At 44.0% G+C, this 21938-nt stretch overlaps 1 protein-coding gene across 2 annotated transcripts; it reads right to left on the reverse strand.

The window, feature by feature from the left end:
* Positions 1-742: 742 nt before the first annotated feature.
* Positions 743-13613, reverse strand: LOC149857671 (solute carrier family 2, facilitated glucose transporter member 5-like). Of its 2 annotated transcripts, none has more exons than XM_090063146.1 (12): positions 13568-13613; positions 11858-11956; positions 10396-10556; positions 9674-9798; positions 9155-9284; positions 8188-8336; positions 6283-6470; positions 5164-5274; positions 4646-4747; positions 4190-4265; positions 3300-3427; positions 743-2472 (listed from the first exon to the last, which is right to left on the reverse strand). In XM_090063146.1, exons 1-12 carry the CDS (start codon positions 13589-13591, stop codon positions 2269-2271), a joined length of 1497 nt encoding a protein of 498 aa, XP_089919272.1. In that variant the 5' UTR covers positions 13592-13613; the 3' UTR covers positions 743-2268. The 2 variants fall into 2 exon arrangements, with proteins under 2 accessions (XP_089919272.1, XP_089919273.1); XM_090063147.1 differs by lacking the exon at positions 13568-13613 and adding an exon at positions 12054-12118.
* Between the last annotated feature and the right edge of the window lie 8325 nt (positions 13614-21938).

Below are 21938 nucleotides of genomic sequence, written 5' to 3' on the forward strand. Positions count from 1 at the left end.
TTGGCCAGACTTCTCACCCAAAACATATCTGACCCAGTGGCAGACTGAGGGGGGTGGGGGCCATGGCCCCCTGGGAGTTGGGCTGGGGCAGGCGCCGGCCGGGCCCTTCATCGTTCTTATTACGTGATGTGACTTTTGAGTATTGCAACAAGACGGACGGGGGCTGGGGGAGGGCACAAAAGCAAGTATTGGCCCCCCAGCACTGGAGACCCACAGTATGTCATTGATCCGGCCCCTAACACTTTGTTATTTTTCCTTTTACTGTATGCTGTGCTCACACTTTTATGTGAAAAGAACATTATTGCAGGGCATGTACTTCAAATTGCTCAAGATACCAAAAGTCTGAAAGCTTGTTACAATTATTGTTATTTATGAAAGGAGAAATTAGAGTTGATAAAATTGAATTAGGCCTAACAATAAAGCACTTGAGACCATGCAAGAATTGTATTAAGATCAGTAAAAAGAAAAGGAGGGTGGGACCAGAAACTAGAGGCTCAAAACTACTATGTTAGAAATTAGGTCTGTCTGGTGAACAAAATGCAGTGAGATTCAGGTATTCTGCCCATCAGCTCCCTGTAAACCATGCTAGTAGGAAAGGTGCTTGTGCTGGGGAGGGCCACTGTGCTTGTGAGGGCGTCAGGCACATTGTATGAGAGCTGTACACTCTGTTGTGAAGATTTGAGCATAAAATGACCCGAAGTGTTAAATGTTATAAATTCCACTTGCCAAAGCAACAGTCAGTTATATTTTTTTAATTTTTCTGATTTTTTTTTTTCATCTTTTTCTGTACACTTTTTCTGGATATGTAAAAAGGAATCACATTTGTTTTCTACCCCTCAACTCTTTTGGAGTAAGAATATAAAATATCCAGAGAATTGGAGAGACAAGGAAACACTCCAGAATGGAGTTTTCTCAGTAGATGCTGAACGGCAGGAAGTCTTGTAGGTAACAGTGAGTCCCATTAATTAAATCTCCCAGAATCCCTTGCTGTTGCTGTTCTGCGTCAGCACGAACTATTAATTCAAGTCCGAGGGGAAGTGGCATAGTCTTACCATAGTTTCTGGTGAAGAGAAAGCTGCTTACTGTGGACTAGCACATTTGCATTCTCCTGTCTTTTGACGTGGCTTTGTTCTGCAGCTCGGTCAGACTGTGCACAGAGGCTGTCAGGGCACTTAGAGCTTTGCAGCCTGGTCCACGGCAGATGCCATATCCCCATTTTTCACAGCTGGTTTGGAAACAGGAATTTTTGTTCAGATGCAGCAGGCTGTATTTCAGTGCTTTGCCCAGTCAAGTTGTTCCTTCTTTCTTTCAGACCAGATCTTTTGAAATGTATCAGCCTTTGCCACATGCATGGACACGTACAAGCATCCATTTAGCTGAGCTGGGACAGTTGTCACAAGCAGTCTATGAGCATCCTGGCTTGAGGGTTTTTGTCTCTTTGGCACTGATGCTGTATACATACATACAGGTGTGGCTATGGGCTCAGTCAATGTTCACTCAGCCTGATGAAGGGTTTTTGTGCCCAAAAGCTTGCTAAGAAGAATTTTTCCAACTATTTGGTCTAATAAAAGATATTGGATTTACCCAAAGAACCTTGTCTGCCTATGTCCTTAGAGTCAGACCAACACAGCTACAACCTACACCACTCACAGACAAAATACTTTTCTGTAACTGGGATAGATAAAAATACTATAAGTTCCCCTCTCTTGGGAATATGTACTTAGGTGATATAAACAATAGTTCACAATACTTAAGAAAGCATGAAAAATAGCAGCAGATTGTTTCAAATAGAAACTCCTACCTTCCTGTTTGTTGCTATCTTACAAATGTGCTGAACAATTGAAATTTCTACAATCTTTCTCCAATGCCAGATTCATGTTTAGTAATCAGTGGTTGTGTGACAGTTGTTGCTTAGTTCTTTACTAACCCTGTTTCCAGGCATGAAGGCAGTATATTATGTTATACTTGATCTTAGCCAGAACACGTATGGACAGCACAACGGCTGCTTGCTGACACTGGCTTAGATTTTCTTTCATTATACTTTGTGTTGTGTTTTTATTTTATTCTCTACAGGATTTTATTCAGCTCCAAGTTGAGCTTTTGGAGTGGAAAATGGAGTTTATCCTTTGCCCTTGGGGGCAGGAGCTGTTTTTTTTTTAAATTCATGTTTATATGGTGCCTAGTACAAAAGAATTCCAATCCCTGATTGACACTTCTGGGCACTGCTGGAATGCACATAAGAACAAAATAACTCTGGGCCATTTAATCTTAGAGTTGTGTAGCGAGGACCACATGGCCACCCTTCTCCGGATCTATAAGTTTCTTCTTTCCCCGATAGTTCAGACAGTTGAAATCCTCCCTGATTTGTATCACAGTCTTTCCTTTAGTCTCTGGCATAACCAGAAAGACAAAAATAGCCATGAACAAGCTATACAGTAAGAAAAAGATGAAACAATAAGTGCCAAGACCATCCTGCATGAGGAAAAAAAGAGAGAGAGACTTTAGTTAATACAAATGGTTTCAAGTTCATTCTCCTTTTTGGAAACAGTTTTGGAAAAACCAGGACCAGGTACTGAGCTGGTATAAATCAGTACAGCAGCATTGGTGGCAGCTCAGTATCTGGTCCCCATTTCTAAGATTCAGACCAATTTTTCCCTCCTCATTTTAAGTAAAGAAATTGCCTGTTCAGCAGTTTTTCATAGTAGGTTTGGAAGAGACCTGAGCAGATCATCAAATCCAACCCCTTGCCACGGCAGGAAAAAGTACTGTCAGTACTAATGTCAGTGCTTGATTTAGTGGTCAGGGTACTACATTATACTCCAGTGACCCTCCCTAGCTGCCCTTTCCCCCTGTATAGCATCTGCACAGGGATATGAAAAATGTTCCAGCACGGGTTCATGGTGGCCGTGGCCTTGGCTTGCCTCGTGTTTATCAGTGCTGCAGGAGCTGCTAGAAACAAATAGGTTGACATCCATTCTCACAAGGGGAGCAGAAAGGGCTTGAGGAGATTCAGCTAGCCATCTCAGTGTTTGAGTGCTTGTCTGAACCACACCTTTCAGGTTTACATCTCCCTAGTTCTAACCACGTCTGGCACCTAGAGTAGCCTCCTGGGTTCCCAGTGGACAATGGCTAAGTATCAAAGATTTAAAAAAACCATCATCACTCTGTAAAATTCCATCTAAGCCAGCCCCATTCACTTGTGTGACGCTTGCTCTAAGCTTCGTGTGCTGAAGCTTCATCTAAATTAGCATCTTCTAGCACTATCCCCCTTTCTAAGCAAAAATGCTTGCTTTGCTCACCACAATGAAAGGGAACACCAATCCAATGATGAAGAGTTGAATCCAGTTTGAGCCACCACAGAAAACATAGGCAGCAGGTCTGTATGATTGAATGAAGATTTCTGTGGGCAGGGGACACGACACTCCAGCTAAAAAAAAGAAAGAACAAAGAAAATGTAGAAACCTAAAAAGACATTTCTGTATCATGTGCTACTTTATGTACCTCAATAAAAACCTACATCTTTACATGCTCTGAAGATAGTTTTCAAGTACCCACATGATTCACAATATAAACTAGCATAGATATGCTAGATGAAAGGGATTTACAATTATTTAAGTGCCTGTCACAGTCAGAGTGAGGAATGGTTTAGGGGTGTTTCAGAAGGTGAATGTACATCTTGCCGGATATCAGACCCGTGAAAGCAAGCATGTCAAACATATGGCTTAGGGGCTGAATCTGGTTCATGAAGCCTTATCATCTGGCTTGCAGTACTGCCTGCAGGTCTCAGATGAGACTCCTCATGCTGTATGCAGCACATGCCTGGACCAGCCCCATGAGCCAGATCAGGCCAGATCCGGTGCAAGCGCTGCATACAGTATACACAGGGGTGGAGTGCCACTGCTTGCAGTATCTGCATCAGACAGCCCCCCGAGCTGGATTTAGCATGTGAGACCAGTCTGTGGGCCCAATTTGGCCTGCCAACTGGCTCCCCACTACTCATCTGGCCCACAGACTGGCCCCATGCTACTCATCTGACCCCTGTGTCCAGGTGATTTGACACCCCTGCCCTAAAGGGAATGCTGGCCAGGACAGAATTAGCAGAGTCTGAAAAGCCCTGTAGTTTGCAGCCTAAATGTTGTTCTGGAGGAAAGAAAGAAGGTACCTAGGTAATTCAGCATAAAATACCAACCTGGTCCAATTCCAAAACTCATGATAAAAATAAAGATGAGCACAACAGAGCAATACGGTATCCAGTAGGATCTCTCCTGTAGCGGGAATCAAAAGCACTTAAAATGAGAAAATTTGCATCATACAAGTCCTTTAAAACAAGCTCAATCCACACTGCATCTGAACATTTCCAGTTAATCAAGCTTCTTCTACATCATGAACAATAGAGAAATAGCAAAATGGAAACTGGCAGGGAACAGAAATGAATGGGAGCCCTGCAGCTGAATCAAGCCATTGGCTCCAGTCTGTTGCTCATGTGCTCTGTGACAAGTCAGCTTCAGTGAGGTGATTACCCAAATACATCATTCTAATCAGAGTTAAAAAGCAGGTGTTTTGAAGGTGGAAGCAGTAGTGGCAACATAAGGAAACACAGTTGTAGAAATCATTGCTCAGGTGCATAGATGAGCTGGGATCTTACCTGCAGTGAGAGAGTGGTTGTGAGAAGCCCTAAGGCCAAGGCCATAGTTGCATAGCTTGTCCAAAGCAACGACTTCCTTCCTGCACGTTCAATAAGGAAACCCTGTGGAACCAATAAAAAATTATCAGCGATAGAGGATCAAAGAACATGAAAAGGCAGAGCACTGCAGCAGAAGGAAAAGTAAAGATAAAAAGCAGAAACATCCTTAGTAATAGCTACTGAGAATTTTGCTTCATGTACATGTGCTTGGGAGGTAGGACACTTTCAGATTCTATTTCTGATTTGGCCAATGACTTGCTCTGTGACCTTGAGGAAAACTGTAATGTCTCATCTATAAAAGGGTTAATAATACACATCTTTGCTAAATAGATTGTAATGTTTCTATGAACAATATCAAGTGCAAGACAACATTATTATTTTGTTATAGATATCTGTTTCCCCAAACTGCTTTAAACAGTATCATTAAATAAAATGAAATTGGTATCTCTGCCAAACAGTTCTGCTCAAAAACAACTTACACAAAGAATAGTGGTGATAATTTCAGTGATACCAGTTCCCAGAGAGACGTAACGGATTTGAGAGAGGGGAATTCCAGCTTTCATGAAGATGTCATATGCATAAAAATAAACCTGGAAAAAGAGAAAGCAATAAGCCAGACCCATAAGAAAAAACAACCCCAGACTTTTACAGAATGCAGTATTATTCTCTTTGCTGTTACTGCCTAACCTTAATCTAGTAAACCAAAGGAGCAGAGTTTCCATCAGGCATTATCAGCTCCTTTCTTCAGCTCTGCTTTTTAAACCGGCTCCTTGGGCATAAAGAGAGGGAGAGATCTGGGGCAAATAATTAAGCAAGCTAGAGGGTGTGTGGCTTAATGATATGGCTACTACCTCCAAAATGAATGGGTCTTGGGTTCTAGCCTAGATTCTGGCTCCCCAAGAAGCAGAAATTTTCGTTACCCCTTTTCATTCATTTTATCTAATGACTATTAAATGCAATGTATGATGGCTTGGCTTCAAAAGGAGCACTGAAGAACTACCTGGGTAATGCCCAACATGTGGTGAGATGGTTCAATCATTATTCCTGTAAAGTGAGAGAAACATAGACCTCTCCTGGATGAGGGGCCTTGGGGTTTAGGTCTCCTGCTTTCTGGGCCAATGACTTGAGCACTCTGCTGCTGGGGCTAAACGCAGGATTGAACCCAGGTATACAGATCCATGCATGGATATCTGCCCAACCACTGCGTATCCTAGTGAGCATGTGCAGTAGCCGTATGGATGCTTTTGTTCCCATACTGCATGAGTATCACAAACTGTGCCTAAGTGCCGGAAAGGCTATTTAGGCACATGAAGGATCATTGAATTCTGCCCCAGATTGCATTTACTCTTCATGATAACACCATAAACAATTCATGAACAAGCCTTCAGATGGCATTGTATGGGCTACCTTTCTTTGTCCACTCCATACTCCCCATCCTCCATAGGCCTTTCCTGGGAAGTAATTTATTTCTTTCATTTTTATGACACCCATATCTGCTTCACAAATTACAATTCACTACTGTTTCCAAAGCATCCTTTTAATTTATGAATCATCAGGAATCTAGATGAGAGGAAGTATGAGAAAAGTAGTACACTTACTGCATTGACACCAATTAATTGCAAACAGCAACAGACGAGAAAGAGAGTGATCAGCTGCCAGCGGACAGACTGGTCCCTGAAGAGATCTAAAACACTCTTTGCCTTCTCTCCATTGATGATTTCTTGTTCCGCTATCATGTCCTCTATTTCAGCCACATGGTCATTGTCTCCCCAAAGCTGTTTCATAGCTATCCAAAGGAAAAAAGAAAAGATCTAGTATAAAATACTGTATTTAGTCCCTCCACATTTACATTCATTTATTAAATTGTATGATGATTCAGAATACCTTTTCCTTGCACTCTGGCTGTAGTTTTCTCATGTTAGCTACAGATTATTTTAAAAAGGCATCTTTGAGCAAGTAGGATATTTTCTTCAGTTTATGTTTATCCTTCTGGTCACGATCTTGATATTGGTCTTCCTGTAAGTCAGTAACTGCTTCTGGCATTTCAGTGAAAATCAAACCTAAGTCTGAGAACTCTCACCAGACCTGCTCAGAGCCCTTTTCTGCTCAACAAAGAAATCCCCCTACATCAGGGAGGCCAATGCAAACCCCAAAACACAGAGCTCTGGAAAAATGAGTTTTCCACTAAGAAATCTTTCTTATAGTTTCATAGTTTCTAGGGTCGGAAGGGACCTGAGTAGATCATCTAGTCCGACCCCCTGCCATGGCAGGAAAGAGTACTGGAGTCAAACGACCCCAGCAAGATGTTCATCTAACCTCCTCTTAAAACCCCCAGGGTAGGAGCCTGCACCACTTCTCTTGGAAGCTGGTTCCAGACCCTAGCTGCCCTGACCGTGAAGTAGCGCCTGGTGATCCCCCCTGACTAGTTTATAATAGGCCAGGAGATCCCCCCTCAGCCTTCTCTTGTGGAGGCTGAACAGGTTCAGGTCCCATAGCCTCTCCTTGTAGGGCCTGCCCTGCTGCCCCCTGATCATACGAGTGGCCTCCTCTGGACGCTCTCCATGCTGTCGACATGGAGAGGGTCCTTCCTTAAGAGTTTCATCTTTCAATATGTAAAAAGAGATAATAGCACAAGGCTGCTTGAGCATTGTTTTTTTAATATAAATTACTACTTGTATTCAGAACTACACTTAAAGTATTACAGAAGAGGCAGAGTGGTCGTAATGGATTGTTTTCTGTGGCATGATAGTAAAAGGTTACAACTAAATAGTGGAAATTTGGCATCTTATACAGGTCCTGAACATACTGTATCTGCCCCTAGCTATTATGAGACAGAAGGTCATGGGCTAACACGAAGTTTATAATATACTCTGGGCACACCTACACAAGATAGTTACTGCACAGCAGATTAATTAGCTACACAGGAAATGCCATGTATCTAAACGTGCGCCCTTATTAGGCTGGAGTAAATTAATTTATTCTGCAGCAGGATAGTGCTTGTAAATACAAGTACTATCCTGCTGCAGAGTAAAAAACACATGTAGACAGCAGCACACATGTAGATGTTGCCTCAGCTGCCTGGGGCACAAGGGTGTTTCACTGTGGGGGCTGCCTGCCAGGTAGCCCTGCACTGAAGCACCTTCATGATCCCAGCCAGCTTCTCTGCAGCATGTGTAAATGTGGCCCCCAGAAGCAATAAACTCTAGTGCTTATTAATACAAGTTAATTTCATCACATTCATATGCACATGTATGTGTGTGTGATCATGTCACCCTCAGGTGTCTGACAGAATAAGGGAAATATTAATGCTAGTGTAGAAGAGGTCCTTACCTCAGATACAGAGGGTTTAGGATTTGGAGCTAAAAGAAACCAGGGTTTTATTCTCCACTCCGTACATGTTGTGTGGTTTGCCTAGTAATTATACTTTTAAACTGTAGCCCAAGGATTTGTTAAGAAAACAGCCCAACTTTGCTAAAGATAGTACCTAGGACATATTTTTGTACCTTTGACACAACCCTCTTTGTCCTTTTTGTCGATTAGAAGGTAACGTGGAGAGTCAGGGAAAAAAGGCAGTGTGACCATCTGGATTAGTGCTGGGATTGCACTGACCCCCATGAGAATGGGCCAAAGAGCTTTTGCTCCCAGAATTTCTCTGAAACAGAAGTACAGCAGTAAGAGATCCTGAATTATGGTAGTTTGTGGCATATGTAAATATAGCAGTATTGATTGGTTACCCTGGAGCTGAAGGCCCAAAAGAGACTATCTGTGCAAGTATTTGGAAGTACAGGAGATGCTGATCTGCTGTTTCCTATTCCAGGGATGTACCTGTTCCATCAAAGATGGAGTCTGCCATTTAACACCCAGTTTATAGATCAGCTCACACCTGCAGTGAGTCTGACACAGAGGTGGGTATGCCTGTATGGTGGCTCCTTAGTACAGGGTAGGTAGTTATTAAAAAAGCATGCATCAGGTAGGGTGTGCACAGGTGAGTATGTATTTGTCTGAGCTGGTGAGTTTGTATATATTTGTGTCCTTTTGAAATAAAATTTGATAGATTGATGGGTCTAGTTCATACCTTCTACCCTCTAAGAAAAAAGCAAAATCCAATTTTAGAAGTATTGTAGCTATTTCAGATATTGCACCAAATAAGTACTAAAATCTATTAAATGTGTTCTTTTTTGTAAGGTTTATGATGATCTTGATTGATCTACTTCATTCCTTTGCTAGAAAGCTCATGGTGGTTGAAACAAAGACCTTCAGGAATTTATAGTTGCATAATATTTTTATTCCCCCTTCAGTTTGGACTTAGTAACCTGGGCTACACTCATTCAGTCTGGCAGACTAGCTTCCTGGAATACTCTGAGAAGCATGGGATGCTAAATTATCTTTCAGGAGCCTTACATAAACATGTTCTTATATTTTAGTAGGAAGAAAAAAAAGAAAAGAAAAATAAGCCTCAGGTCTCCTTACTCAAGTCCGATGGCAAATCCTACAAATTTTCCAGTGGCGATGGCTGTAGAAGCTGTTATAGCAGTGACTCCACGCAATTTCTTCGGAGCACATTCTCCAACATACATGAGATGAATATTCAGACCTAAACCTGCAAAGATAGAAACAGAATATCTGACAGGGCAGTTCCGTATGAAAAGCTACATCAAAGGTTGGTTTACTAGTGAGTGAGCATGTTTCTAAAAATACTGGGCGTATTTTGACATTTTCAGTGCTTTGCTGCCCATATTATATACATTAAATTCTGACTTAGAAGAATAGGAGACATGCAAAGGTTGTACATTATTAATTGTTACTGTTATCATTTACTTAATTTAAAGTCTATATAGAACCATAACTTTGTGTGGTACCTTAGAGAGATTTTTAAAAGGTCCCAGGCTCAAATAATCAGGCATGGTAGGCCCCTTTACTTCTTCATGGGGGAATACTGTGGTGGTGTCAGGTGCCTTTTAGATCAGTAGAAGATGTATGCAAATGTACCTGTACAGACTCCAGAGGAGAATCTGCCCAGCAGGATCATCTCAAAGGATCCAAATACCTTGCTGAATCCCATCAGAGCTGCACCAAGGAGGGCAGGGATGTTGACAAACAGCATGGCTTTCTTCCTGAAATTTGTATGAAAGAAACTTGAGTATAATGATACTGAGCATGTCATTCATTGACCATTCAACAACAGTGACCTGAAATTTAAATCAGCTAAAGATTCTGCGATGTATTTCACTGTAATAATACCATACTCACAACCGACTTGAGCCTAGAAGGCATGGGGAAAGGACATCTGTCTTTCACAGAGTGAAAAGCCAGCTGCAGCTTTGGAGAGCACTGCTCATGTGTGCCGTGCTGCAATATGAGTCTATATTTAGATGGGAGGATGAACTTTGGTAAACCATTGGTAAAGGTGAGACTCTCCCATAAGGATCCCCCTTGAATTATCCCCTAAACTTAACCTGGCTTCTCTGAACATTTCTATTGAAATTCCTAATGGATAAGATTATATTCCTAATGGATAAGATTATATTTTTCACCTTATTGCCATTCTGAACTACTTCCTTTCTTTATGGCAGAGGCTTACGGTGCTTTGGGTGAATCATGATAAAGGACATTGGGGTCTGCAGCCAGCCTGTTTCCTTTAGGACATGAGTCACTTGTTTTTGCAGTCACTGGAGTAAGTAGAAATAGACTCATACAAAGATTTGTCTTACCTTCCAAATCTAATAGAAAAATATCCAGCATACATGGAGCCCAGCAGCCCCCCGATACTGTAAATGGACACGATGGAGGACCACAGTAATGTGACTCCCTTGTCACTAAGAGGAAAGCTGTATCTCTCCAGCCAAATCTCACTGATGAAGCTCTTAATATGCTTGGAATGAAAACAGAAAGAATTGGATTCGATCAACTTTTCTTCTTTTGAATAACATATTCTCTTTATTTCATGTAGTCATGACACCTGGGGTGAAATCATGGGCCCAGTGAAAATGATGGGACTTTTGTTGTTTACTTCAGTGGTGCCAACATTTCATCCACAAAGTGCAAAGAACAGCAGTAGATATCAATATTAAATATGAGTTATATATGCTGTTGGGCAAGCAGTGACCTGACCTCTGTTAATCTGATAAACTCTCATTGTTTTGTTATCTGATCTTTCTAACCACTCCCGCTTCTCTGTTTTATCCACCTGTTACATTCTGTCTGACGCCTTGGATGAAATCCAGGCCGTGCTGAAATCCATGGCAACATTTCCATAAACTGAAGTGGGTCCAGGATTTCTTCCCCTGACTGTTTGCTTTCTAAAGGCAAATTTTGTCCTCTATATTACTTGACTGTCCAGTACACAGCAGAATAAGGACCTGCTTCTTGCTTGGGGTTGCTACATGCTACTGTAAAACTGGTAATAAGTAATAAAGTTCAAGTTTAAATGTTGATATCTTTCTAAGTCCCTTTCGCAGTCTCACCTACCACACTAATTTTCTTTTTCCAAAGGCAAGTACCTTGTTCCTGCCCCTTGATGCCAGTGTCATACCCAGTTCTGATCCTAAAACTTTTTGCACCTATGACCAGCACTTAGCTAAAAAGATGAAATAAAATTGGATACAAGGGACCTTATACTTCACGAGAGAGGAAAAGGCCATGCACTCTAGAGCAGTGATTCCCTTGGGAGCTTTTGAAGGGTGCCATGGGGGTACCACACAGTGTTAGCATTGCTAGGTGTGCAAACATAATTTATAAGATAAATCCAGAGATTTTAAATAGCAATCCATATTGTTAAAAACACTCTCACCTGTTGTGGTCTTTCTGAGTTCATAGCAACAGAAGAATTGCTCTATTATCTTTCTATAGCGAAAAACCAAGTGAAAAGTAAGACCTGGCATTTTCCAAGGGGTGCCTTGAGTCTATTGAGGAGTGCCTTGAGTCTAGAAAAGGTGAGAAATGTTGATCTAAAGGACTGGTCCAGGGCTGAGGAATGGAAAAGTGCCCACTGCTATGAATTCCCCAGAGCCTTCCTTTACTTTCCAGCTCAGTGGCAGAAAAACTATGATGTTTACCAGGGCCACAAGTAGTGGAAGCAGAAGCCAAAAGTGTTCTGAGACAGGCCAGGAGAAATCGGTGAAAGAATCTGGATTGAAAAGCTATTTGTTCATTTTCTTTGCAGTTTTTGCTTACCTCAGCAGGAGGGTTTATGATCGAGACTTGTAACCCATACTGGAAAGACCCACCGATGCCAAGGACAAAGGCCAAGAGCAAGAGATTCCAGCTGATCATCTGTCAGGGAGATACAAAACATAGGGCTTGTGGGGCTATTCAGTCACATTCAAAATAATGGCTCTTTCTGCTACAGTAACCCCTGACCACAGAGTACCAGCAGAAGAAATCCCTCCTTAGGAGCCAGGAGTCAGGAGGCAGCACAGGGCAAGTAAAGCTGGGTGCTGAAGGAAAGAAAGAAGTGTGTGAAAATCTCCAGGAAAGTGAGTAAGCCTTCGGTGGTGTCATGTTGCCTCATGTCACACTTCAGTGCTTTGGTCTTTGGTTTCTTAAACTCTGGTAAAGGGTCAACAGAGCTGTGAGTGTTTTGCAATACCCAAGCTGCTGGGCACCCTGGGTAGGCTTGAAACACAGCTTCTTCCCCCCCTTCCTGCAGCTGTCTCATGCACTTGTTATCTTACTTGACTGTTATGTTCAGCAACCTGAATGAAAGGAGAAAATGTCAGAGTGGGCCTAGCTTGGTTTCATGGTTAGGAAGGGCATTCCTGATTGTGATGGGCTATAGGAGTTTTAAGAAATATCTCAAATACAGTTTTGTGAGAAGAGTATCATCTCTTCTTTCTCGATGGCAGTTATTGTGTGTCCTCATGATCCTGTGCCCTGATGATAAAATGCAGCATTTGTATCTTACAGGACAGATCCTTGCAGATGGCAGTGTCCCGCAAAGGCAGTAAAACTAACACAAAGTAATTTATAATTTGAAGAAGTTTCTGCTTGAAAATGAAGTGAGCCAGATTCATCCATGGTGTAACAATGCTGACTTCAGTGCAGTCACATCAAGAATGATTATGGCACTTTGTTCATATATTAGACCCTGATGCCCTCCTGGTTGGTAAAGACATAGGATGGATTGTGGTTTATAATGTCTAACATCAAGTTTCTCCCACACAACTGGTGTCACAAATTAAATAACTCTTCACCAGGAGACCCACCATCAGCAGGAAACTTCTTAATTACAAACTTACCTCTAGCTTATTTTCTAGAACTTTGATCAGTCTGTGTTACAAATACCATAATGGGTGGCTATTCTAGTAATAGATTTCATTTTAAGGAAGGTTTTTCTTGATAGTCATCCTACAATCACTTTTTCCCCTCCTACTTTTAACCTATTTTTTCTTGCTATGCTCTCATATGCTACTGAAAACAAATAATTCCTTTCCATCTTTTGGTTTTGATCTTTCATGTAAAGTATAAATCATTAACTTGTACCATACAAGTTAATGTATGGTACTCATACTCATCCAAGTTATTTAGCCCTTTTCAGTTTTCTTCATAGATCAGTTAGTTAGGCCACATAGTTACTTTCTCTCTGATCACCTCTGGCTAGTCTTCATCTGTTGTATCTCATTGCTTTAAAATGGAACAGCACTCTCAAATCCATTCTTCATTACTACTTTTAATAATTCTCTGTGAAACAAAACAGTGATATATTTGATTTCTCAGATCTGATCTTATGACTTCTATTGTTATTTTAACTGTATTTGATTTCAGATAAGTGGATTGGTTTCCCTACCCCTGTACTGAGCTTATGCAACAAGGCTTTTAGAAGAGCAGAATGGAGTAAATGATGTATTGCACAAATTATATTTGGGAAAAAAGAGAAATATATACCGGCTTGAATGGCAAGGTAGGCATCTCAGCTTGTAGATCAGGTCTGTCTTGATGGTTTCTTTAGTTCCTTTGGGATCAGTCACACTTTATATAGAGAGGTGTTTTAGATAACATTTTAATGCCTCATCCCTCCCTCCTTCTGTTTCTCTTTCTCCCTTTCTTCACACCCTCTCTACCTCGGCACAAAGTTCTTGATTCGTAGTTTGTCATTATCACAGTGGTTACTGATGAAACTGCCCATAATTTTGATGGGTCATGACCCATCTGCATCCATGCCAGGCCAGGGAATTAAGGGCATAAAGAAAGCTGACAAACGATAAGCCATTGGAGGAAATGAATCAAGGGCAATAAAATGGGCACTGATGAAAGGCGAAGTCCAGAGACTGGTTTAAGCTGGAATAGACTGGCTGAGACTTTAATTGCAAGATGTCCTAAGGTTTTGCGTCTGATGTTTTCTTGCTTTGGATAATGAGTCAGCACCTTTTAAAGCAATAATTATTGGGAACATAGAACTGGAAGGGAATGTAGAACTGGAGCTGTGCCAGCCTGCAAGAGCTCTTTGCAAAAGTGGACAATCCCCGGATTTCTCTGCTAAAAAGGGAAATCCATGTCTTCTTTAATAAAAACAGGGAATCCATGGTTTTCTCCATTTTTCCATGGGAAATGGAAAACCTGGATCTCTGGTTATAATCCTTCTCACACTCCACAACTACAAAGTTTCCTAAGAATAAAACCTGCAACATATGCGGACAGCGTCACAGAGCCTGCATCAATGAGGTGAACTGGAGGCTTCGGAGTTGGCGCCACCAGGGAGGCCTCAGGTTCCTGGGAAATGACCCACATTTTTGCGCAGGGGGCATGCATGGGTGGGATGGGCTTCACCTCTCCCCTAAAGGCAAGCGTGTCTTCTCTTCCAGGTTGGCTGATCTTGTACAACATGCTTTAAACCAGCTTTGCCAAGGGATAGGGCCACAGGAGGACATGAGAACACCTCCCAGCCAAGACAGGTGATGAGCACAAGAGGTACCCAGGTAAGTGACAAGGGTCCAGACAGGCCTAGGAATTGGGGGAGGGAGGGGGCTGCACTGACAGGAGGCCTTAAGTGCCTTTACACTAATGCTCAAAGTATGGGGAATAAACAGGAGGAACTTACCCTCCAGATAGCTAGTACAAACCCAGACATATTAGGGCTCACTGAAACCTGGTGGGGATGCAACCCACGATTGGATGGTAAACATTAGGAGCTACAGACTATACAGGCAGGACAGAAAGGGGAGGAAAGGCAGGGGTGTGGTGCTGTATGTCAAAGAGCAATACATGTCCTCAACTAACAGGATGGGGTCAGAGGAGGGGCAGGCTGAAGTGCTCTGGGTCAGAATACAAGGGGGTCATGGGGAAAGAGACTTAATGGTGGGTGTCTACTATCGGCCACCCAACCAGGAGGAAGAGCTGGACCGGGAGTTCTGGGGTCAGCTCGTGGAGGCAGTTAAGTTGAGGGATGTAGTCATCATGGGTGATCTAAACTACTCAGACATCTGCTGGGAGGAGCAGTCAACCAGTCTGACGACTCACATAGGTGTCTTGCTGGGATACAAGACCTCCACCTAGCCCAGGAGGTGCACAGTCCCACCAGGGGGAATGCCCTGCTGGCCTGGTCCTGGCCACAGGAGATGACCTGGTGAGGGGACTCCAGGTCCTCGACCATCTGGGCGGTAGTGATCATCGCCTACTGGAATTCACCATCCAGCGCAGGGTGTCAAGGGCCTGCAGCAAGGCAGTAGCCCTTGACTTCAGGAGGGCCGACTTCAATGAGCTGAAGAGATTGGTAGGAGAGGCACTGCAGTTCCGGAGAGCAAGGGAACTAGGTGTCCATGATGAGTGGTTGTTCCTTGAGATGAGCCTCTGAGCCCAAAGGGTGACAGTCCCAACGCGAGTCAAAGGGGCCAGTGTGCCCAAAAGGCCTCTTGGCTCACCAAAGGCATTCAGGAACATCTGAAAGCCAAATAGGAGGCATACATCCAGTGGATGTGGGGGCTATCAACAAAAAGGAGTATACCTCCATCGCTTGGGTCTGTAGGTGGGCTGTTAGGAAAGCTAAGGCAGAGATGGAACTAGGGCTAGCAACAAAAAGTCCTTTTTTAAATACATAGGGAGTAAAAAGAAGGCACTAGGCAACGTGGGGCCCCTGCAGGATGTGCTTGGCAATATGTTGATTTCACCAGAGGAAAAGGCAGACCTTTTAAACAAATTCTTTGCATCCATTTTTTTGAGCAGGGACCAGGACTTCTCCCCCACCGGGATTCAGGATGGACTCAGGAGTGACTCCATCAGGCCTAGGGTCAGGGAAGACTGAGTTAGGGAACTTATGGAGGGGCTGGACGTGTTCAAATCAGCAGGTCCAGATGCTCTCCACCCCAGGGTGCTGAGGGAATTGGCAGGGGTTATCAAGGGGCCCCTGGCATGGCTTTACGAGCACTCATGGCGCTGTGGCCAGGTGCCAGATGACTGGAAGAAGGCCAATGTGGTCCCCATTTTCAAAAAAGGAAGGAGGGAGGACCCGGGAAACTACAGGCCCATTAGTCTTACTTTGGTCCTGGGGAAGGTCTTTGAAAAAATTATCCAGGGGCACATATGTGAAGGGCCAGTAGAGGGGATGATGCTTAAGGGCAACCAGCACGGGTTCATTAAGGCCAGGTCCTGTCAGACCAACCTGGTGGCCTTCTACAATCAGGTCACAAAATCATTGAACGCAGATGTTGCAGTGGATGTAGTCTTTCTGGACTTCAGGAAGGCCTTTGACACTGTCTCCCACCCCATTCTCATTAAAAAGCTAGGCGACTGTGGCATTGATGCCTACATAGTCAGATGGGTTGTAAATTGGCTAGGGGGCTGCACCTAGAGAGTGGTGGTTGATGGGTCATATTTGACGTGGAGGGATGTGGGCAGTGGAGTCCCCCAGGACTTGGGCCCACACTGTTCAATTTCTTTATCAGTGGCTTGAACAAGGGGGTGAAAAGCACCCTGTTCAAAATTGCTGATGACATAAAGATTTGGGGTGAGGTGGGCACAGTGGAAGAGAGGGACAGGATACAACTGCACCTGGACAGGTTACAGGGGTGGGCAAATGAGAATAGGATGGAATTCAATACTAACAAGTGCAGGGTACTGTACTTGGGCAGTAAGAACCAGCAGCATACCTACAGGCTGGGGATCTCCCTTCTCCAAAACACAGTGATGGAAAGGGGTCTTGGAGTCATTGTCAATTCCAAAATGAACATGGGCTGCCAATGTGAGGACACGGTCAGGAAGGCTAACTGCACCTTGTCACATATCCACAGATGCAGGTCCAAGGAGGCGATCCTCCCCCTCTATGCAGCACTGGTGAGGCCACAGCTGGAGTACTGCATCCAGTTCTGGGCGCCGCACTTCAGGAGGGATGTGGACAACATGGAGAGGGTCCAGAGGAGGCCACTTGCATGATCAGGGGGCAGCAGGGCAGGCCCTACAAGGGAAGGCTACGGGACCTGAACCTATTCAGCCTGCACAAGAGAAGGCTGAGAGGGGACCTGGTGGCCATATATAAACTTACCAGGGGAGACCAGAGGGGATTGGGTGACACCCTGTTCCCCCCAGCACCTCCTGGAGTAACAAGGAATAATGGCCAGAAGTTGACTGAGAGTCAGACGAGACATCAGGAGGCGCTACTTCACAGTCAGGGTGGCTAGGATCTGGAACCAGCTTCCAAGGGAAGTGATGCTGGCTCCTACCCTGGGAGTCTTTAAAAGGAGGCTTGATAACTGCCTAGCTGGGGTCATTTGAGCTTAAACTTAGTAGGGGTCATGAGAGCCCTGTAGTCATTCCTGCCCAGGGCAGGGGGTCGGACTAGATGATCTGCTCAGGTCCCCTCTGACCCTGCTTCTGTGAAACTATGAAACTATGCAATTGGTGCAAGCTTTGCAGGTTAGACTAACCTACAAAGATGGAATCAGTTTAGGCGCAGGCTTTTTGAATGTCTGTCCCTAGCCCAAGTGTAATTGGATACTAGAAACGGTGAAATTATTTTCAGCTTTAAAAACAGCTGGATTTTATATGCTTGTAGCAGGCAGGGTAGATTTGCATCTAACAGACTAAATCAGAGATGTATATAACAGAAGCTTTCATGAGCCCGAGCTCACTTCCTCAGGTGCTCTGAAAGGATATGCACTGAGGTGCTTGTTGCCACATTGTTGTTAACTCTCCAGGTTATGAGACTGCTGAAGCACAAGCAGGCTGTGAAGTGGACAAAAGTAGTTCTAGTATCTTAGGCCCCCTGATTAAGTAGTTAATCATGTCTGAAGTGGTAGCCTAGCCACACATTTGAGCAATTAATGATGCAATAAAACAGGGAATAAGCCATGAAATATGTGTAATAATTTTGTGGCTGGTTCCCATCATGCCTTAAACTGAACGTGTGGCTGGTGTGTTCCTGGGGCTGCAAGTGCTAGTCAGCTGATTTGTGCACACCAGTGGCACACCAGGGCCTTTCAAGACTCCAGTGCACTTCTGAAGCTGGGAGCACTGGTCAGTGCATGAGTTCTCTGAGTCATGGGAGCACATCAGAGATCTCTTCAGTGCGCTCCCAGCCCCAGAAGTGCATCAGCCACACATTTCATTTAAAGCATGGGATGAGGTCCAATTGTCAGGATTGAGGCTTAGGTCTGATTGTGCCTTTAATTGAACATCTATTATTGGCTTTAGTAATTCACCAGAAGACATAGTTGTATCTAAGAGAGAACTCTCCTAAGTGCATTTGTACACATATGTAAATAGTATTTAAATATAGTTTTAGTGTTTAAAAATGTGTATTTTCTATTGTTCTTAGTACTGTGGCACTGGGCAGCAGATAAAATTCTCCTGTAAAGTATCAAGAAGAGCTCTACTATAAGCATGATGTGCACCTTATATAAAATAGTTGTGTTTTCCCCTGCCCTGGATTGATGCTCATGGACTTCTTTTTGGTCTATCTTAGTGTGATATCTTGATACAAGTGTGAATAATAAATTCAGTTTGTGTACTCTGTGCCTTTGCATTGACTAGTGAATGACTGATAGCAGACTCAAACTCCCTGTCTGGGAGAAGTTCAACAGCTAAGCATGTAGGGCAGTGAGTCCCAGCCAGGGAGCTAGGGCACCCTGGGGAGGTGCAGAATCCTTTGGAAAGTGCTGTGAGATGTGAGGAGATAAACAGATATAAGCAGGTCAGTACAGGCTTAGGGTGATCCTTGCTGACCACTGCCCAGCCTCCATGGCCTGGCAGCTCTGCAAGGAGGTAAACATTGTAATAAATAAATGGTTTTTTGTTTTTTTTTAAATGAGCTGCTGCTCAATTTACAAAAGTTATGGAGAGGTGTCTGGAGTCAGATGAGTCTATAAAGGTTGAGTCTATAAAGGTTCAGAACTACTGAGGTAGGGACATGGCATATGATAGATATTGATGAAGAAGAATATCATTTTGTACAGCTTTTCCATAAAAGAAATAGCTTACTATCTTTCCTTAGATCTAGATAATCTCTGTTCCTATGTAGCCACTCTGCTGTTTAGATATGCCAGGTTGCTATAGATAGAAGACTCAGGTCTGAACTCTGTATCCTGATGTTTTTGGAGGTGAATTCCTTTGGAAGTGACTGCACGTTAGTTCACAAGACTAAGATTTTGTTTATCTTCAGGATACAGGGCAAGCTCAGCTGTTTACCTAAGGTTTTGTCGGGAGTGCTGGCAAGCACAAAATCTGCAACCTTATCTCTCTACTCTCTACTGTGTCTGTTGGAAATTCATTTGGAACTACTGGTTCTTGCTGCTATTTGTATACAGTAATTCAAGTTGTGAGACTTTGGTGATTAAGTATTTTTTTAAGCTGTGCTCAGAATTTTGACTAGCAGCCCATATTGTATGCATATCTATCTGAATAGGTAACTTACAGTTTTACAGCTCATGGAAGAGTGTTTTAATTCAGTAACAAGTAACAGGCCTGTTAAATGCTCTAATTAAAATGTAACTACCTAACAATTTTTATCTGCCTCCACTTTATCAGTCTAAAGCGACACAGTTCCTAATCATATTCAGAAAAATGTGTGGAAGGTAGATGGTGGTGATTTCTGTAGCCTATGCATTAGCAGGTTGGTCTTTATTATAGGAAATGAAAGTAGAGATATATATATATAAAAGTATATATACACGCACATATATAGTATTTCATTTCCTATAATAGATATCTTCCATGCAGCACTGATGATTAGAAATGTGTGTATTCATAATATACTATATTTCCTATACTATCCTATCTAGTGAAGCATATAGCCTGCATATTAACAGGGTTGGTTCTTATTATAGGAAATGAAATACAATATATGTGTGTATACATGCATATCTATATGTGTGTGTGTGCTCACATGTATTTACATGTATAGTTCCTATAATATATATCAGGGTGGGCAAAATTTGGTTTGTGGGCTGGATCTGGCCCACAGAGAGACTTTATCTGGCCGATGGTGGGTTTCTTGGTCCTGCCTGGCCCAGGCACTTGTCCAGACTGTGGGGCATCCCACCACCCCCAGCTCTGCAGCAGGGCTGGGGTGGCTCTGCAGCTGAACTCCATTTCCTGGCAGCCCTGGTAGCAGTGACTCCTTCCAGCTGCCATCATCACTGGCCCTAGCCCCATGCAGACTACCTGGGACGTGCATGAGCAGGCCCTGAGCTCCAGACTGAGTGCATAGCCCCAGCCTGCCCTGCACGGGCGGCTGGGGTCTCTGCAGCACCTGCTCTGGACCTGCCCGCCTTGGCCATGATGAGTGGTGGCAGCAGTAGCTGGGCAGAAACTGCTGCTCAGCGCGGGAAAAAAGCAGGACTCAGTGGCAGGCATGCCTGCTTCCCCTTCGCTGCTACTGCCACCCTCGGGCTGTCCTGTGGCTCCTCCCCACCCTGCTGCTGCCACCAGCACTGCCTCCAGGCTGCCCCAGGCCCCTGCTTGGAAGGGTGGTGGTCGGGAGGAGCCACAGGGCAGCCCCGGTGCTGGCTGCAGGCAGTGGCAGGAAGAAGGGCATGGCAACAGTAAGGGGGAGGTGTCAGTGCCTACCGCCAACTCCCCCTTCTTTCCCATGCCAAGCAATAGCTTCTGCCTGGCCACTGCCTTTTCACCCAGGTAGCCACTGAAGCCAGGCAGCAGCTCCTTGGGATACAAGGGCAGCTTGGAAGTGGTGCTGGTGGCAACCCTGATGAAGCTGCCGCCTGCCTGCACCCACACAGCTCCATCCCAAATGGGGAGGTTTGGTGAGCTGTTTTGGGGGCAGACAGTTCTGACACACCCTGTGAGCTCCCTAAAACTGTGGGCTCAAATAATTGCCTACCCCTGACATATACACATACACATTTCTAATCACTGGGAGCAGTGCCAGTTCTGTTGTAACCAAGGGTCAATTATATTCGAAATGAGCCACTAAACTCTGATAGAGAGAGACATGTCAATGTATTTTTTGGTCAGTAAGTATATGTACCACTCGTAGCTGTAATCTTGAAGCCACATGTGCTTTAGTTAAGTGGCACCCAGCCTTTTGACGCCACAGGATCAGTGGCACAGGATCAATCTGTGGACCTGGTCTTTCATGTCCAGATCCCATTATGAACTGACCTGCACTGGCTGCACACTGGCTCGATCCCAGGCCAGCCTCATCTGACTATGTGCTAGCCTGATCCTGGGTACCTGGGTCTGGCACACAGGGCCATGTTGTCTGGCCTGCAGGACTCTACATGGGTCTAGAAATTTGGCAGCAGAGGAGCAGCAAGTAATTCTGCCACTTCTCTCATGCTGCCAGATTTCTAGACCCCTGGGGAACACGCTGGGCCAGGTGACATGCCCTCATGGGCTGGATCTGGCCTGTGGGCCAGGGTCGTCCTCCCCAACCTTTGCTAATGTGGGGCACAAGGCTGACCAGTACTGTGCTACAGGCAGTACCTTTGCTATCCTCAACCTCAGTTTTAACTTTTGCTTTCCTGGTTTCACAAAGAATGTCAGCTTAATGGGCAACATGTTGCCTGTGAGACATGAGTTGAAGGTCATTCTTCTAGCGCGTACTCAATTTACTGTACGTACCTAATATGCATAACACTCATCTATCCATACGTATATATGTACAACGTTGTAACTCCCATCAGTATTTCACCTCTTCATTCTTCTCTGAAGTAGTGGTGTTAGATTTCAGATGACCAAGTGTGGGTCTCTCTGACATGACTGTAAAGGCTAATAGGTCTATTCTGCACAGTAACGATACTGCTTTTTGTTATTTATTGCTCTATAGTGTCTTGTGCAGTTGGGCCTCAAGTCCCTCCCTAGGGACCAC

Source organism: Crocodylus siamensis, chromosome 9 (assembly GCF_052110815.1).
Source record: "Crocodylus siamensis isolate JL-2025a chromosome 9, ASM5211081v1, whole genome shotgun sequence".
NCBI classification, from domain to species: Eukaryota; Metazoa; Chordata; order Crocodylia; family Crocodylidae; genus Crocodylus; species Crocodylus siamensis.

Excerpts from the sequence above, each read along its gene's own strand:
- LOC149857671 (XM_090063146.1), bottom strand. The coding sequence starts at position 13,591 with ATGCCTACCTTGCCATTCAAGCCG. Across the intron at positions 9,799-10,395 it reads TTTTCTATTAGATTTGGAAG|GAAGAAAGCCATGCTGTTTG; the intron begins GTAAGACAAATC and ends TACAAATTTCAG. Across the intron at positions 6,471-8,187 it reads CAAAGAGGGTTGTGTCAAAG|CTATGAAACAGCTTTGGGGA; the intron begins GTACAAAAATAT and ends TCCTTTGGATAG.